Source organism: Vanessa atalanta, chromosome 15 (genome assembly GCF_905147765.1).
Source record: "Vanessa atalanta chromosome 15, ilVanAtal1.2, whole genome shotgun sequence".
NCBI lineage: Eukaryota > Metazoa > Arthropoda > Insecta > Lepidoptera > Nymphalidae > Vanessa > Vanessa atalanta.
This window is the reverse complement of record NC_061885.1, coordinates 3,993,462-4,013,161: the sequence shown is the minus strand read 5'-3', so window position 1 is coordinate 4,013,161 and position 19,700 is coordinate 3,993,462. Positions and strand designations below refer to the sequence as shown.

General features: G+C 30.9%; 1 protein-coding gene across 1 annotated transcript; it reads left to right on the top strand.

The window, feature by feature from the left end:
• The first annotated feature begins 1,971 nt into the window (after positions 1-1,971).
• LOC125069526 lies at positions 1,972-3,387 on the top strand. Its single transcript, XM_047679046.1, has 2 exons — positions 1,972-3,321; positions 3,384-3,387. The coding sequence occupies exons 1-2, from the start codon at positions 2,018-2,020 to the stop codon at positions 3,385-3,387; spliced, it is 1,308 nt and encodes a 435-aa protein (XP_047535002.1). The 5' UTR covers positions 1,972-2,017.
• Positions 3,388-19,700: the final 16,313 nt, after the last annotated feature.

Genomic DNA, 19,700 nt, shown 5'->3' with positions numbered 1-19,700 from the left:
GGAATGTTACACAAAATCCTATAAATTATGTAATAGCGTTTCTCTCTAATGAGATAAGCAATTAACGGTTCAATTTTACTACCATTTTCATCAACTTTTCCCTTAGTCGCAAGAATAAATCGTCCAACTGCCAAAAGTTAAGATATGTACAGTTCAGACTAATATAATATATATTCATATACACATTTTGATGATTGAAAAATAATATCACTGTCACAAACAATAAGGATCATTATGGCTTGGTAGCTTTTGAGATTTATGCAGATCTGTTGTTCTTGGGAGCTGGCTCTCGTCCAAGTCGGAACAATGCCTTAACTCTGCATAGATTGACGAAGGGAATTACATTTGGAATGCAAGATCACGCGCCGTTTCGCTTCCCTGGTTCGCTTCACGCCCTGATTGTTCCTCGAGTACCTACATAACACCTTTAAATCTGTTACAAACATGTAACAACTAATGATAATCGAACAAATTTCACAGTACTAGCATGCTACTTTAATAATGCTACTTGCTCCTATTTTTGTCAACTAAAATTTGTAAATCAAACAGTATAACTAACGAAGTGATGTAATATATAGGGTGGTTTCTTAAACTTTAAAATAAACGTTAAAGAAATTCTGTAACATGAATAACTTATCAAAAAGTAATGGCATTATAGTATATATAAATCCAGACGGCACTTCCGTTATTTTTCTCTTGCGTTTCGAAAAAAGTAAATATTGTGACAAAACCAAAAACGATGATATGTATGTATTAATCAATTATTGCATCAGCTTGGTGTAATTACCACGAAATCTATGTAAGACGAGAGGAGGAGGAGAGGATTTATTTGATTAATGATTAGAACATTTGCTATTTTCGTATAAATAATTGAAGTGTAATAAAGATCGTTTACAGTTTATTTTAGATTTCGATATAGTTGTTTACTTGATGGTAGGGCTTTGTGCATGCCCGTCTGGGTAGGTACCACTCACTGATCAGATATTCTACCGCCAAACAGCAGTATTCAGTATTGTTGTTTTACGGTTTGAAGGGTGAGTGAACCAGTGTAACTACAGGCACAAGGGACGTAACATCTTAGTTCCCAAGGTTGGTGGCGCATTGTTGATGTAAGGAATGGTTAATATTTCTTACAATGCCATTGTTTATCAGGTGACCCGTTTGCTCGTCTGCCTACCGATATCATAAAAAAGTACTAGTGTATGTATGTGTGTCTTATACTATAAAAATATTATGCAAATATTATAAGTACGACGGTTGGTGTCTATGGATATTTATTACGCAAATATGCTTCACTGGCTGGCATTTAACATAGAATCAATGTTAGTTATGAGAAATATAACAACGTATTTATTATATATTTTATAAATTTGTTAATATAATTATTTATACAGCCCACTCGTTGAGGTATATATGAAATATAAGTATAACACTACGCTCCGACAAAGGAACTAGTAGCATCAAGTCTATTCATTACTAAAATTGAATTATTTACTAGCTAAGCGAGTGTGTTGAAGCTTTCTTTTTATTTTAATTATAATACAAGATTAATAATGAAATATGAAACAAGGAAATACATTATTTATTAAAATTAACCTGATTAGGTGTAACATTTAAATTCGTATTGAATAATGTATCTATTGAACTTTAAGGCTTACTTATTATTTGAGAAATATAATAATTTATATGAGAACATTTAAATAAGCTATTATTGTTGATTGAGACATTGATTCAAGAAAACAAACAAATATAAATTTGATATTTTATATTAAATATTTAAACTAAAGCATGTGAATAGATTAAATACATTTTATTTTAATTTTTCGTTTTAAATAGTTTCCTCATTTCACGTGTTTATGTAAAGAGGCTCAAATTCAATCGAACCTTTTTCTATTTTAATGACAATTGAAACGTGAAATGATATATTTGATGGATATAGTGTCAAAAATGTCATCCGTAATCATGCGCTTGTTATTAAATTATCTTGGAGAGCACTTTTAATTGCATTAATATAATCATGGATAATAAATCAGAATCCAGCTGTGATATTTCCTTGGATAGCCTCGAAAATGATTATAAAAGAAAACACTTAAATTTAAGACCTTCCGACGAAAATGTCGACACTATACTTGTACCACTCTATGAGAAGGACGTACTTATAAAAATTCCTAAAAGAAAGAAGAAACAAAATCAATCTGATGCAAAATTTAATACAAGAAAAGAAAAATCGAAGCAAGAAACAAATGAAATAACGAATTATTTAGTAAACAAAGACCTGGAAAGAGTTAAAAAGAAGTCTTACCTTGAAATGTTTCGAAAACAGTTTACTTCATCCCGTACTGAAACACTTATTGAAAGAGCTAATACTGATATCCGCTCTATATCCCCAGAATTCGGAGATACTGAGAGATCGACTATTGGCGACGAATCTACTAATCACGTTAGTGAATTTTATAATACGGAATCATATAATGAAATTTATTATAATAAGCTTATGAAAAAAGAGCTAGACCAATATTTGGAACAATCTTTTGAAGACGTATTACATTTAAATGAAGATGAAAAAAATTTAAGAGTCGATCTAAATGATAATAACTTAAAAAGTATTTCGGAAGTTTCACAAGCACGTCGACGTATAAAAAGTAAAATATTTTCACCTATTCAAAATGTGCACTTGGGTGGCTTAGGACCTGATATGGAAAAAATAAAACCTAGATTAGAAAGGGCTAGAAGTCTTCAGCGATATTCGGAAAAAGTTAGAATGGAAAACCGCCTTAAAATTTACAAAAAAGAAGTTCAAGACGAAAAAAATGCAAGAGAAGCTTCCGTAACAAGACAGGATTCGATTGAAAAACAGTGTAAAAAAAATTGTAAATATAATTCTTCATATTTAGTCAACAAAAGTGTACAAGAAAAATCATCCTTGATTAAGAAAATATGCAACACGAAATCAAAATCGGCAGATTTCCAAAGTCGGCGAGAGAGAGACAAACAATCAAAAGAAAAAAACAACAGAAGAAATAATATAGAAAAAAATATCACACAAAACGAAAAGGTATCAAAACTAAACAAGGGAATGGATCAAAAGAATACACAATCAGCTAAAAGTCAGGGTATTCGATCAGCAACTGAAAGTCATAGTTCGAGGCTTAAATCTGGTTCCAAGATAAGAGGAGTAAATATAGAAACGATACAAACTAAATGTGACTCTCCCTTGCAAATCAGTTTCATGTTTAATGTAGGTGGAGTCAGGCCATCTTCTGCGTTAAAATCTTTGGAAGAAAAACATCGTATGTACCAAGAAAAAGTAAAACAATATAGCACAAATATGAATAACGTTTAGGTTATTTTTAGTTTAAAATTTGTAACTGTTTTATGCGTAGATAAAATTATTTAAATAAATGTTATCTGATTTTGATTGTTATTTTAATAGTTTGAACATGATTTCCTTGTAATAGTTGTTTCGATTTTTTTTTCATGCATTTAATATTCGAATTATATATTCGTAATAAATTTGCCTAATATACACTATTTTTAAATATGTAATATTAGGATTTTATTGTTGCAAATAAATATTAAAGGAAATGGATAATGTTTTTATTACCTTTATTACGAGTATTATCATTCATTTTTTTGTATTAAAATCTTTATTAAGATTCAATAAATCTATTTTTTTTCTTCGTAGATTGGTACGAAACTTGTACTTGAAACTTGTTTCTTGTTTTTTAATTTATCTTAATTTATTTGAATTAAGTGGAAAACAACGTCGATATCCGTAGTTAACACCTACGATATAATAATATAATTAAAGATTTTATTTTCAGAAATACGAAGGACTCGACTCATGAAATATTAAATAATAATAAAAAGTTGACGTTAAAACAAAAGGAAAATAAAACGAAATCAAGTCGAAATGTAATAATGAATTACTTTGTGTAAAAATAAACATCGAAGTCTTTTGCGCAAAGGACTGTCGATGACTTGACTTTTTTCTGTACTCTAGTTGTCTATTACTTAGACACTGGAGTTTACATACTCTTTGCACTGGAGTCCGATACCGAACTCAATAAAAACAAAATTTGCTTCAAAAACTAGTATAATATATTCTTGCAATCTAGTGCAGCTTGTATCTTTTTTTAATAAGATGGCTTATAAGTAAGTGAAAAAAAAAACAAAAGAAAGAAAACAGCACACTCGCTTTGACACATTCTTTTTTATAAAAATGTTGTAAAAAAAGGTTGATTATATAGAAACTAATGCTATTTAAAATTATATCAATGATCTGTATTATATATACATCTAAATAGGTCGTAGGCGCGAATACTAGTAGTTTTTGTTGATAGATATGCTGACGCATCATTGTGGACGAGTGAAAGTGGCTTACATTATAATTTTTGTTTATCGAAAGAAGGTATATAATCAATAACTCTAGCGAGAGATGTATCAATAACATAACGTATTATATTATATATGTATAGTAAACGTGTAAATAGGGTAAAGTAAAGCAGCCATGTGATAACTTAAAAAGGACGCAATAGTCAGTCGGGAAATGAAAAAAGTAGATTAGGTTTTGTTTTGAGATATTTATATAATAATAAACCTTTTTTTGCATTGCTCTTATGCCTGTTTCTTACGAGAATTCTGAAGTACCGGTCAATGACACTAAATTGGTTCTTCAATAAATTTGCTTCTCATTATGTTGAACAACAATGTCAATAAATTTCAAACAATGATTTTATCTCACGTACTAAATTCCAATTTTCTAGGTAACTATCACAAGTAATAATACTATCTCAAAAGTTATCGATATGGTTAAAAATATTATATTTTTTTATTAATGTGCACAACACATGCTCCAGCATTAAACCACCATATTATGTTGAATGAAATTCTGACATATACGAGTATGTATGTCCACTATCTCGATTGTGGTAATGATAATCGTTGATGGCAGGCTGAATGTATTGAAATTGCTTTAGGCTCATATTATAGAACTTGTTTATTTTTTTATTATTGAACTATATATATATCACTTATATTCAGATACTAATTCTTATAAAATAAATTATGTATTATAATAATCATTATTTTTCAACTATCTAAAGATGATTCTTAACTTTAAAATTAAATTAATATGTATTTATACAACATACTATAAAAATAGCAATTTTTAAATTAATGTTTGATATGCAAATACAGATTATAGAAATACATATACATTTGAAATTATATTTGTTAGATAAAAAAGGCGAACTATTTATATTCGTAGTAAAATCTGTTAGTTAAAACATATGTTAGATGTACTCTATGTGATAAAAAGTTATGTTTTTATTACATTCTATTGATTGGCCCGGTTTTCTGTACGGAGAAAGTGACTAGTTCAGTTTTAAAACGCATGTTATTACATGTTATTACACACCGAAATTGCCTTCGTAAATTTGTTATAGAAAAAACTAACGCCATCACATTATCAAACTTGTAATTGACTAGAAAATATTATGTACGTATATATATTTTATACAAGTCTACAAAATAAATGTAAGAACCACGAGGCATCTATCTTTGATAATGTATGTTTATCTCAAGAACCATAACGGAACAAGGGGCGATTTATAAAGAAGAGAAGGATTCTTAAATCTGTTGTATAAGTCAGAAAAAGGCGTACATTTACAAAGTCAAATTAAAATAATGTCACATTTGCTTCTTATCTTATGCAACAAATAATAAACAAAAGTTCACAACTATATACCATTAATGTCACCTTGCGAAGATCAGGAGTATTAGTTATATTAAGAGTGTATAAGAAATGAGGCACAAAACAATTGAAAAGAGAATAATTTGACTAATATAAAGTATTTTAAAAACTTTATGACACAGACAGACAGTGATACTAAGCCGCGGCTTCGACATTACATTTAAGGATCCCGTTTCAATTACAAAGACGTCGGTCGCTTTTCTTGAAATAAACTTGTACCCTTGACCGAGTCCTATAGACGGTAGTTGATGTCGCAGTATTAATAACTTAACAGACTATTGTCAATAAACCGTCAACCTTGAAACATACAAAATTATGTGTTAAATATGTTGTATCGAATATATGGTTAACGAAAATAATGCCAAGTTTTATATTTACTTTACGATTAAATACAATTCCGATAAACTTATATATTTAACTTAATTTTTTCTTATAATTATATTGAGCCAAAGTCGGAGAAAACGGAAAAATGACATTTAAAAACTAACCTAATTTATAAGATGGGTATTTAGAAATCCGGTACTGATCATAATTATAACGTCCGGAAGGAATAAACGAAAGAAGGATACTTTTTATGTTTCGTGAAAATTTGGCCGTTTAGTGTTATTATTAATAATTAAGTTTAGTTAACTATCCGGCTAGATATAAATATTCAAACAAATATCTAATGCTACGCTAAAATATAAAAATAATAAAAAGAACATGACATTCAACAGGCGTTGCCAATTCTATTGTTATATTGTCTGTTTCAAATAGAAAGCGTCCAAATAATTTATTGTACATTGTACATTTAAAGTAAAATAAATAAACATTTTAAATTACTTCGTGCTAGCGCTTTGCATAAGTCCATCTGGGTAGGTACCATCCACTCATCACATAATTACCGATATGCCGCAGCTGGAAGGGTATGTGAGCAAGTCTAACTACACAAGGCATGCAAGGCACAAGAGATTTAGTATCTGTTAATTGTGATGGTGGCGCATTGGCGTTTTAAGGAGCATTTAATATTTCTTATGACACCAATATTGGGCGGCGGTGAGCACTTACCATCAGGTGACCCATCTGTCCTTAAAGTTTATATTATTTTGACAATAAAGACATTTTGTTCTGGTACATTTTAATTGATTACTATTAAAATGACATCGTTAAACATTATAGAATATAAAGACTAAGACAACGCACACCACTTGCGCGAAATTCGCGCGATTTACAATCAGATCGCATTCCAATTTTCTACATTCTGCATAAAGCTCTTCATGCACTTACTCCAATTAATTTATACGAAGATATTTCGTAATAAACGGAACTGCGTCTCGTTTTATAATCCTCGTCAGCTCGAGTTAAATGTAGGCTGAATAACTTAACGAGACGACTTTTACTTTGTCCTTGATATGTATTCCAGTTTTTTCCATTAACGATCGAGTACTCGCACGAAAATAGCCACATTCCATTTCGTAGTTACTACGCTCTTACTTTCATTTCACTTGCACTAACTGGCAATAATACATGAACGAACAGAAGAAGACGTAATGGTAACCTTGAATTACCGATATTTACATTTTTAATTTGATTTAGGGTCTTCTTTTACCGAAGGAAAATAAAATCTAACAGAACTTTTGTTACGACGGCCAATCTCAAAGATACGAGAGGATATTATGGGGTAGAAGTGCATGTATAATTAGCGTTACTCTCCGCTGACCGAGAAGACATCAGGCGCAGGACTAACAGCTTTACGTGCGCGAGGCTCGTGTGTGATAGAAAAACACTGTAAGAAAATATTGTAGAAGTAATACGCAAATAAATAAATGATACAAGTTAAAAAAATAAGCTAAAATTATGTGAGTTATTTCCGCAAACAATATTTTATAATAACGCCTTGTTTTTTAAGCAATTAAAATTGATTTAGGTATGATATTATGTATAAGCAAAAAATATTGATAGGTTATTATATTATAATTCATATTTCTATATTACGAATATATTTACCTTCTTAGTATTTTATTTGGTAATTTTACCTAGACTGCTAAGTGTTTAGAAAAATTTAAGCGCGACCTATTGCTTAAAAGTACGTTTCAATGACAAATTTCATTATAAACAAACGTAAAAACATTATTTTTGTATATTTAGTCGAAAACAAATAATAAATTTAGTCTATAATATGACTATATTGAATAATTACGCAAGTTTTCCTAGACAAATGTGAAGAGCGTAACCACCGGTAATATTAGTTTTTGTTAGATATACACATCAGCTTATGCAGTCAAGTGCATGTTCGTGCATGCTAAAAGGTAGTTCATGAAATCCCAATGTGTTATTTAATATTTGGACAACACTTTGCGGTTTATTTGAAGTAGTTTCACTCAGTATTTTACTTCACTCGCTTGCTACTCCAAACCGCATCGAAGCAGAATGGTGGAATAAACTAAAAACTTCTCTTCAAAGGAGTCTTTAGTCCAGCAGTTGAACGGCCTTTCAATAACTCATTTGCCCAAATTAGAATTCAGAAGTCAGAGTTTGCCGAACGATGATACTATATTCGCAATACATCGATCTACTCCACAAAATACATTACGCGGAAATAAAGTACAATCACCCACTATGAATTTTGCATGGGTACCAACGTTTGTTAATCTGTTACACAACATCTATTAAAACCAGTGATTAAAGCGCTTTTGAATTAAGCTTGGTTGAGCGTTCGAGTCAAATAGAATTTACGCTTAAAGTAGACGTGAAAGATACGGCAAACTTATTATTTTTATTTATTTAGTCCATCGCGGATTAAATGATAAATTCCATCTTAACCAAGAGTGCAGGGGGTGCAAAAACCCTGGGCGCCGTGGGTCCCCGATAATGGTCAAGTCTGAGACCATCGGTGAGCCACCCAAAAAGATCTCTGAAAAACATATTTGGGGAGAGTTTTGTATATTTCTAATGACGTACATATATATTTTACTTTATATTGTGGTTTGTATGAACCATCTATCTAGTTGTGGTGTAACTTATATAGGCTATTATTTAAAAACGCACAAAACTATATGCCCGTTCTATGTTTGAAATTTTTAACATTTTATTTTTATTTTTAAATGAGCATAGTTCTATTCACTAAATAAATCCTATATAATAAAACTAAATGTACTGACTGCAAAAAAATACAAAATAGATTATATTTTCTTTGATAATTGTTACTCAATCGAACACCTCCACTTGTAATGAGATTAATATATGTATATAAGATAATATAATATATAAGAATAAGCTATTAAAGTAAAATTGACCAATGCTTATGCAAGGAATGATTCAGGTTTTGAGCCTGCAGCCATTGTGGAAAGAAAGTGGAGCGCTTATATTCTAGATTATTATGGTAACGCATGTATTTATATCATAATACGAGACGTGAATTGTTTTGGGTATGATGTTATAAAATGTTGTACGTTTGTATTAAAGTCTGGTCTGAAAAACCTCTTGATATTCGCGTGAACGTGAAACATTTGAGGGCTATTCATTTTTGAGTGATCTCTGGGTGGAATTTTAGGTTTTGTTTCGGAATAACAATGGCTTCGCTTTTCAATTCAGGTATTTAATATTAACAGTTTTAAAGCTATTTTTAAAGAGTTTATCATATATTCTTTTAGAATTTATAGACATTGTTACGTATCTTTTTAAACTAGATAAAACAACCAAACACAAACAAAAGACCTAAGTGACTGGTCTGAATGATGGGATTTTGTCCATTACATCTAAGTTTCCTCACAATGTTTTATTCCATAACCGAGAACAGAATTTATCTATAAATATAGACTAGGACCATGAAACTCAGTGGTGTTTACTCGGGTCGAACCCAGAATGTTCGGTTAATATCATCATTATATTATTCAGGTATATTAGCTACTGGCTTAGCATTTTGGATGTAAAAATATTTGTTATAATTACGTTTTGAATAGGTTTTGCTAACTTAGAGCGTTGCAATAATTCTCAATAATCTTTGAACGGAACAGAGCTAATTCCATACGGATAATGGCGCGACGGCTTGAAGTTTGAACTAAAAGCAACTTCAAGTGTAGAGCAGTTGCACTTAATCTTGCACCAAGTTTTCTATGACTTATTTCATTCCTTCCTCAACTATTGTTATATCAGAAATTTTATAGTTATCCTCTATATACCTCTTTGTATCCTTTAATACGTATCTGTTATGTTAGCGAAAAGGGGGAGGGAGATTATATTAATATATTTACACAATATTAAATCTTACATTGAATGAATCAATCAGGAAGACGTCGACGTATACACAAGCCTACACACCTGAAATCTAGAACATAGCAATACAAGCTATTAATGTTTTGCGGTAAAATAACTATGTAGGCTGTATATACCCAGGAAGGCTGCAACAGAGTTCTATCGCTGTTGAAATTGAATAATATTATTACATCTTACATTAAATATTGCATTTGAATATTTGAAAATGTGCATGTTTTAAAGCAAAATATAATTGGCTACGTTCGTATCGACTTACATATTAATAGTCACTCTAAATGCGTGCTGTGATGTTATGTCAAATGCGATCTTCTAAAGCATTCGACGATCATTGTCTGCGATATCATTTCATATAGATAGCCAATTTTAAAAGGTATTATGTATAATGAGGAAAATGTTTACCTAGTATTTGATGAAATTTTAAATATTGTAATATTTACTTCGTGCAAGCACGTCTTGGTATGTACCACCTAGTCATCATATATAGTATCGCCAAATAGGAATACGATAAGGCTGGTGATACGTTTGTGATATGTGGTATAATTAATATTTCTTAAATTATTAATATATATATAGGCTTCAGGTATAAATATATGACAAAATAGATATAGAATCATATATGATAACCATCAAAATTTGAATATTTTATAATATGAAAGAAAGGTTTTGAGTATGGATGTGGATGGATATAGAGGTAGGGGACGACCCAAGAAACGATGGATGGATTGTGTGAAAGACGATATGGTTAGAAAGAATGTTACTTGTGAGATGACGTCTGACAGAGAAGTATGGAAGAAGAAGACATGCTGCGCCGACCCCAAGTAAAATTGGGATAAGGGCAGGAGGATGATGATCAAAATTTGAATATTGCAACTCTGTCAAAGGAAAAGGTAACGTTGCTTCGAGCAACGTTACTAAGATTGATGATGGTTATTGAAATATGCAATTTTATAAGACGTTTAATAAAAGGTCGATGGACTTCAATATTTTGTTTATTCAAAATGTATTCAACATTTGTATTTATTTTTTGTATATTGTGTGTACGAGTATATATACGATGGAAATATTTTGTATGTTTTTTTTTTAAATATATATGCATATATATGAGCTGAGATGGCCCAGTAGTAAGATAATCATCGAAGATTGTTGTTATTGAAGTAAAAATTGAACAAGCCTGCCTTAATTTTCATGCGTTTAATCGGTACATATAAAATTAATCTCGTGCTCGGTGTTGAAATTGTGAGGTATCCTACACATTTGGTTGAAAATCTGCCAAACCTATGTCCAATAACCCGTATTGGAGCAGTGTGGTAGAACGAAATCCAATCCTTCTATTTAAAAAAGTAGGAGTACAGAAGAGTGATTGTCAGACTGTTACTTTGTGTATTATATATGTACAAGAAATGAAAGATAAAATATTGCATAACTCGGACGCGAAGCGCGAAGTGCTCAATTATGAACAGAAAATAAGGACTGCGATTCACTCAGCTTGATTTTTTTTATAGTCTGTACTTAGATGGGTTTTATTACATTCGACTACGTCATAAAATTCTTGAGTAACCTTTGAGTTGAACTCAAAATTAGACTCGTTAGACGTGTACTAGTAGAATTACTAATTAGAACGATTATTATTAGTAATTCTACTAGTACACAACTATATAATGACTTTTAATATTAAATTTTGTGATAATAAGCGCATTGGAAAGATAGGGAATGGACTAGGAAAAAAAAATGGTGATGGTAAGTGGTCACCACCGCCCATAGACAATGGCGCTATGAGAAATATTAACCATTCCTTACATCACTAATGCGTCACCAACCTTGGGAACTAAGCTGTTATGTCCCTTGTGCCTGTAGTTACACTGGCTAAGTCAACCGGAACACAACAATACTGAGTACTGCTGTTTGGCGGAAGAATATCTGATGAGTGGGTGGTGCCTACCCAGACGGGCTTGACAAAGCCCTACCACCAAGTGTCATAAAAACATTCCAAAATATCATAAAAACATGTGACTACACATGTTTAATACACTATGGAAAATCGCTTATAATGATTATACATCGATTCAAAATGTATTTTATTTAGACTTGATTACGCTGTGACATGAAACTATGAAATATGTATCTTCGAATTTTCGCTTGGTTCATAAATTATTAGGCCTTTGGATTTTTATTTCTTCAGGTCCTCCAAATCTTTAGATAGCAATATAAACTTCACTCAGTATATCAGAAGCCGGAACAACTTCGTCATAATTGATTGAATTCGTATCAAAGGTAACTAAAGAGTGTAATCTTGTATTAATCATCTGCGATCGCTTATATCCTAAACAGGAATATGTTTCAACATAAATGAAAACATGGTAAATTAATCATAATAACTTATAAGTTACTCGGTTTGATTTATTGTAAGTTTATCGTCGTTCATCATCATTGATGATTTTCGAAAAGCTATCTGTATTCTTGACGCCTTATCCAAGTTAAAGATTAGGCGCGTATATCCAGAAGGATATGTTTCCAGTTTACTCTAAAATTCGAATCTCACCACAGAATACGATTGTCGAATGTCAACAAGTTAAACGCGACATTGACTTTAATAACATTTAAAAGATGCGTCAAATGAGCGTAGCATACGTCTGGTTGCAACATTTTACGAGTGAGATAAGTTAGTTCTTACAGAATTGCACTGTAGTTTTTTTGTTTTCAAATTAAATCCAATACGATTCATTTGACTTTATACAGCCTGGGCAACAAGTTACATCGAATATTGCCAACTTCTAACCGCTAAGAACTTCAGAAATCTGGCGTTTACCACTTTTTAAACACGTTTAAGTTAACTTGATATATTCTAGAAAATGTAATTATAAATAACAATCAATTTAGGCCATTGATGGGATAAATAATTCAAGAAAACCAATAAATCAAAAGCCTAATAAATAATCAATATTGACATATTGTACTAAATACGAAAACATCGTTTTATTTTTATTTACTAGCTATTGATAAGTATTTTAATAACTTGTTACATTAAAAATATTTTTTATAATTTTAACTTTTTTTTAAATTTATTTAAAACGTCATAAAAGTATCAATTTGCTAATCCGTGCCGTCAGCTCATTTACTACTTCCCATACATTGGTGTTGCTAACCCAATACTTTATTTTGGCATTTTCTTATAATTTAAATAATAAAGTAAATTACATTTATTTTATCGGTTTAGTGAAATAATTATTACAATTGTTATCTAATTCGTTTGCTATATTTCTTTGGATGTCATTTCGCATCGTTTCAGATTAATTTATTAGCTATCATCCAATATAAAAGTTAGTATTTGTTTGAAAATGACGGAAATTTATTATGACAGATATATTTTGCCTTATAATTTGCTTTTATTAAATAAAATAATTATTCCATCATTATAAATATGGATATAATTCCTATTTAATTTTGATGGTGATACTGGCCACACTCCCGATTCAACAACATGATGACTATGAACATAGTTTATCATTGATTTTTCAAATGATCCTTTTATCCCAAGTGACCCACGCTGAGTCTAGCTGGCATATCTTTTTAGTTATAGAAGAATTAACCACTGTAACTAAATTTAATTTAACTGTAAACTAATTAAAGGCCTACAATTGTAATAAACAGTATTATAAGCAAAACTGTCGTCTCATTAAATTACATCCAACCAGTTTTTTTATTATATAACGAACTGAAAGTATAATATCGATATATTTGCTTTATTAAAATTCCAGTATAAATTATAACACTGCAAAATACAATTTCGTCAGACGGCAGACCTACAATACGTACGTACATACATTGCAATTTCCTCCCATCGTTAAACACATCGTGAACACATTGCCTAAAGCTTGACAACACTGTGAGCAAAGAATAATGATCTATATAACGTACAGGACGATCCGTAGCGTGCTATTTCGAGTAATTATGGTGCCTGTTGCTGACACAGAAATGATGCATTGTGTGTCAAAACGACCCCTTTATGGTGTCTTTCTTTGTGTTCCGTATATAGAAATGTAACTGTGATTTTATAAATTTATCAGATTTTTATATTTTCAGTATTATGTTCATTTTTAAAAGGAATGCCGGTCTTTGTTTACTACGTGACTTCAGTATTTTTAAATTTTTACAACATTTGTATTTAATTATGTTTAAATGTCTTATTATTTGTTTGTCTTTTCGATTTGGAATTTGTGAGGTTTTGAATCCCACACTTCAAATTAAAAAAAATTATAACATACGTATGCGGACAATCAAATGGGCCATCTGATGGTTGGCAGTCACCACTACCTATAGACAATGGTACCGTAAATTAACAATTTTTTACATCGCCGATTCGCCACTAATCTTTGGAACTGAGACGTTTTGTTTCTTGTGACTGTTGTTACAGTAGCTCACTCACCCTTTCCACTAGAATACAATAATACTTAGTATTGGTGCTTGACGGTAATATATATGACGAGTGGTGGAGTGATGGTACCTACCTAGGCGACCTTGCATAAAGGCAACCAAAGCAAACCAACCAAGGCAAACTAAATCAAATATATTTTTTCGTTAAGATATTTGACTCACTAGTAGCTTAGGTTACGAAGTAAGCAGTTGAAATTGAGCTTCCCGAGAATTCATCAGTACTGCAATGACTAGTTTTTCTAAAAGATATCGTCTGAAATTTATGAATGAATTCGAAACTACGAAATCATCGACTCAATTTAGTTCGTTCGGTATGCACTAATAATGTTTAAGTGTAAATATGGCGAGTGGACTTCAAATCGGTCTATTTTGGTTATAACTTAGTTTTGCGCAAACTAAATATACAATATTGTTACAATACCCTGTAACAGCTACCTCGAAATTCTCTTCCGTAATATGATAGACGTTAACATAATATCGCATAAAAGGCTTATTCAGATTTTTTGATCGAGTTGACAATGATTGAAAAGTTTTATTTAATATATGTAATCGTATTTTGTCGTTATAACGAATGTCATTAACATATCCGTTGTACCAATAATAGTAGCAATACAAAATGTGTCGTACACAGATAGAGCGCCCAGATTGACCTGCAAAAAGCAACCAATGAGGAAAATGTAAACTTGACTTAGGTAATTTATTTATACACACAAAAAAATTTACCATAGACTATCGTTGTAAATTATGTAATTATGATTCGGAAAAATAATGTTTATTTATTAATATAAAATCATCATAATTAATCCGGAACAACAGTAATGTTCACGATACAACAGTTTAACAGAAATAAACTTCGATACCATGAGCGGAGATTTGTCAAAATTAAATCTTCAAATTAATCAAACCATTTTTAAAATTTAAATTTGGAATTTAAATTCAACGAAACAGATTACAATAACAAAGTGAACTTTTTAAAAGTACTCGATACAAAAATCGATTCCGAAATAAAACCGTTCACCGTTGCACGAAAGGATCATAAACGCAAAACGTTTCGATGGTTCCAATCTCCGTGCAACTTAATCATTTTTGTTACGCAAGATTCGACCTTAGAACATACAGTATAATATACAATATTGCTAAATACAGCTAGACTATTTTCCGTGCAAATGGTGGCACGTAACAAATTGTTATCTCTGTTCATATCGGCCTACTAACGTTGAAACTGAATTTAAGTTGTCCCTTAGAATTTTGCATACAACAGAACTTCAGATAGCTCTATTGTGGGGAGTGCAGGACAATTTACTTTAAAATTTAAATAGATATTTAGGTATAACGCTTATGATTATATTTAGGTATATTTTATAAGGTTTTATTTTTAAAACTATTTTTATCAAGTCCTGTCGAAAACGAAAAGTACGCCATGTGGCAACTTTCTTGAAGTCTAGCGTATCAATTAAACGTGAATAAAATCTAAGCCGAGATGGCCCAGTGGTTAGAACACGTGCATCTTAACCGATGATTTCGGGTTCAAACCCAGGCAGGCACCACTGAAATTTCATGTGCTTAATTTGTGTTTATAATTCATCTCGTGCTCGGCGGTGAAGGAAAACATCGTGAGGAAACCTGCATGTGTCTAATTTCAACGAAATTCAGCCACATGTGTATTCCGCCAACCCGCATTGGAGCAGCGTGGTGCAATATGCTCCAAACCTTCTCCTCAAAGGGAGAGGAGGCCTTTATCCCAGCAGTGGGACATTTACGGGCTGCTTATGTATGTTATGTAAAATCGAACCCTGGGAATGATTTATATCTAATTGCAGTCGTCATATCATAGTTATACAGCCGTGCCTCGAAAGGCACGCAAAGCTACTGCTCTTGCGTTGCGATCGAGTTCGGCTATCAAAATCTCATCAATACGGTTAATTAGTGAACAAAGAGCCAGTATAATTATTGGTACAGTGAGTCCAGATAATTGTGAATGAATTTTAATTTACCATCGATATGTAAGTTATGATTATTTTCGTCCTTTCTCTAATAATAAAGTAAAAGTAAATTAGGGTGTTTATTTTTCTTTACGTAGTGACTGATGATCATGAAAAATAGGAAAAATCACAAGCGAAGTTGCGCGCAGAGCCAGATTGATAAAATAACATAAATTCGTTGTGTATATAGCACTTAAGATGATTTCATTATGTCCTAATAGCATCACGTTCATACAGGAAATTGAGCAATTACACTGCAGAGCTGTATACATGCAGCTACGTACTTATTAACTGACATAAGCTGTGTTTTACACCAGATTACAATGAAAATTAGCTATCATGTCTGACTTTATCTGATCCAGAATCTACATTGTTATTAGAGCAATCGCTTGGAATGTTATTAATTAAAAAAAACTGCTGATTCATAGCCTTAAAATGTTGTTCATCGCGTAGCAATCTTTATCGAATTTTTTTTTTTTGCTGCGCTATGACCTAATGTCCCCTTGAACAATTTCCATCCTCAAACTAGGTACGGGGGATAGAGTTACAAGTATAATGCACAAGTGTGTACTCTACAGTGGACTACAATCGGATGCGTCCGGAAGAGGAATAATTGAAGTCGTAAGAACTATTGAGTTTGTGATTAAAATAAAGTTATAAAATAATAATGAGTATAAGTTTAGTTTGATATTGATTCTCATTAAAAATAAATTCGATTTAAACATTATAATATTTAGTTTTAAAATCGATGACCAAATTATTATACCAAGAACTTGTGAAGCGAACTTTATTAAAACCTTAACCAGATACAAGGAAACTTTGAATAAGAGATTTATAAAGTTTGCAACAACTAATATTTAAGTTTCATTCAAAATGTATATCATTACAATTAATCAGCAAATAATCACATTGGTTTGGTCTGTTGTACTCTCATTTCTAAAAACTATTTCAATACCAAACGGACTAAAATAATTTCTTGAAGTAAGGATATATAATATAGAAGGCTCAGACCGAGACGACTGTGAAAGTGCTCCAGATTGGTTTACTGCTAATTTGATAATGTTTGTTTACGTAATACTAAAAGCGAACTGGTTTATAGTGACTAGAAGTAATAGTACATTACTTGAAAATTATACTAAATGTAGCTTAGTCAGAAAGGATTAGATATTTGAAAGATAGCCCAGTGAATCCAGCATTTAGAATAAAACGGAGAAAACGAGCTTAAATACGTTCAAATACCGCCTAGTTTTCTAATTACTAAAAATGTTTTGATTATATATGTCCCTTTCTCTCTTTAAGGGTAAAAAATGCATTAACATACATTCCTTACATATATAAATTCTATCATGAGATATTTCAAAATGGAGACTTCATAAATGGGTGTTTTAATTTCTTACTTTTTTATGACAATTTTTTTAAATATCAAAATGTTGCAATTATTAAATACATTCAAACCACTTTAGGCAACTATTAGATTTAATTAAAATTTTAACTAGATCTCTTGGTAACAATCTCCCCTCGTCTCAAACTATCACTTACCTAAATTTATTTTATGGCAACATATCAATTTATATTTGATTTATCTATTTGCAAAAGTAAAAGCTGATAAAGAACGAAAGCAGTCGTTTATGAAACTTCTACATCACACTTTTGTAAATTGGTGATTCAATCCTATAAGAAAGTTTTTTTCCAATTTTCTTGTAATAATTAAATTAAATGTCAAAGCCAGAAGTCAAATTGTTAAAAAATAAGTCGAGGAAATATATTCTCGCTCCCTTATTTCATTCTAAATTCAAAATTTAATTAATTAATTGTTTTTGTACTTCCGTACACTCACGCTAATTCTCATGATAGTTCAAATGAAACTACTGCAGATTCACAAGGTGATTTTTCATTTACATAACTGTCATATTGTAAATTTAATCTGATGGACCAATCAGGACGCCGACAGTTAAACCGACAGAACTTTAGGAATGACAAAGCAAAATCAGGAAAGTTATCAAATATAAATACAGGAAATCTCCTGTTCCTTAAATAAGTTAAAAAAACTCCGATAATGGTAAATATGCCTGGTTTTAGTAGGTACCACCGATCGATATGCTATTCAACCACCAACTATGACTATATTTCCCACCATATTCGGGTTATTGGTGAGTGATCTTAGATTTCGTATTTGGTGGAGTATTAACGGTATAAGAGGATAAAAAAATGTTGTGTCTGAAGCTGTTTTTCTTCTCACATTTGTAATTATAAAGCCATGTATATTGTTCTTTAAGAAACAATATACTTAATTAAAATAAAATATTTTATTTAACGTTCCCATGAAGATTTATAATCAATTGTGTGATATATTTTTTAAATGGCGTAATAATATAATATCGTAGCCTTTAAAATTTTTATATTTACAGTAATTTGAAGAATTAAGTCACGAGTATAAGGCATTCGCTACACATAAATACAAATAAAACTATAAATTTACACAAATCACTTGTTATTAATAATTACGATGCCAATTTTAATTACTATTGCTAATATTTATAAGGAATTGAAACAATTAAAATGGATTGATAACGTTCTTAACGAAACATTCAATGGTTTTAAAATGATTGGGTGCATTTTAATGACGTTCAATTGGCACATTAGACATTAGTTTAAGCAACTACACAATCCGAGGTCTCAAGTGTTATTTGATCGCATTTATGATACAGGTCGTAATGTTTACTGTTCTTGCGGTATCTTTATTGAATTTGTTACAGACAATGTCATTTAACATTATATTATTATATTATATTGTAATAAAGTATAAATTGTAATAAAAAAATAAAAGTCAAATGGCCCATAAAAAGACTATTCTTCTGTCGAAATGAAATTGCCCAATTTTTAATCAAAATTCACCTGATGGTAAGGGGTCACCATTGCCCATAGACATTATAATCATAAAACAAACGTTCCTTATGTTACGCCTGTTGTTACACTGACTCACTTACCCTTCAAACCGAAATACAACGATACTAAGTATTACTAGGTACTACTTGGCGCGATAATACAGACGCTTCAATTACAATACTTCTTAGTACTTACTAAGGATTTAGTTTTTTAAACAATATTAATTATTTGAAGGAGAGGTACGCATTTCGGTATTGCGGACCGTATTTTTAAGACTTTTTTTTCCGTTGCGTTTAATAAAATTTTCGGTGCCCCTTATCTCAATTTTATTGGAATTGTTTATAAGTTTTTAGTTAATGCGTACATTAAGGTAAACTATTGAAATCTGTTAT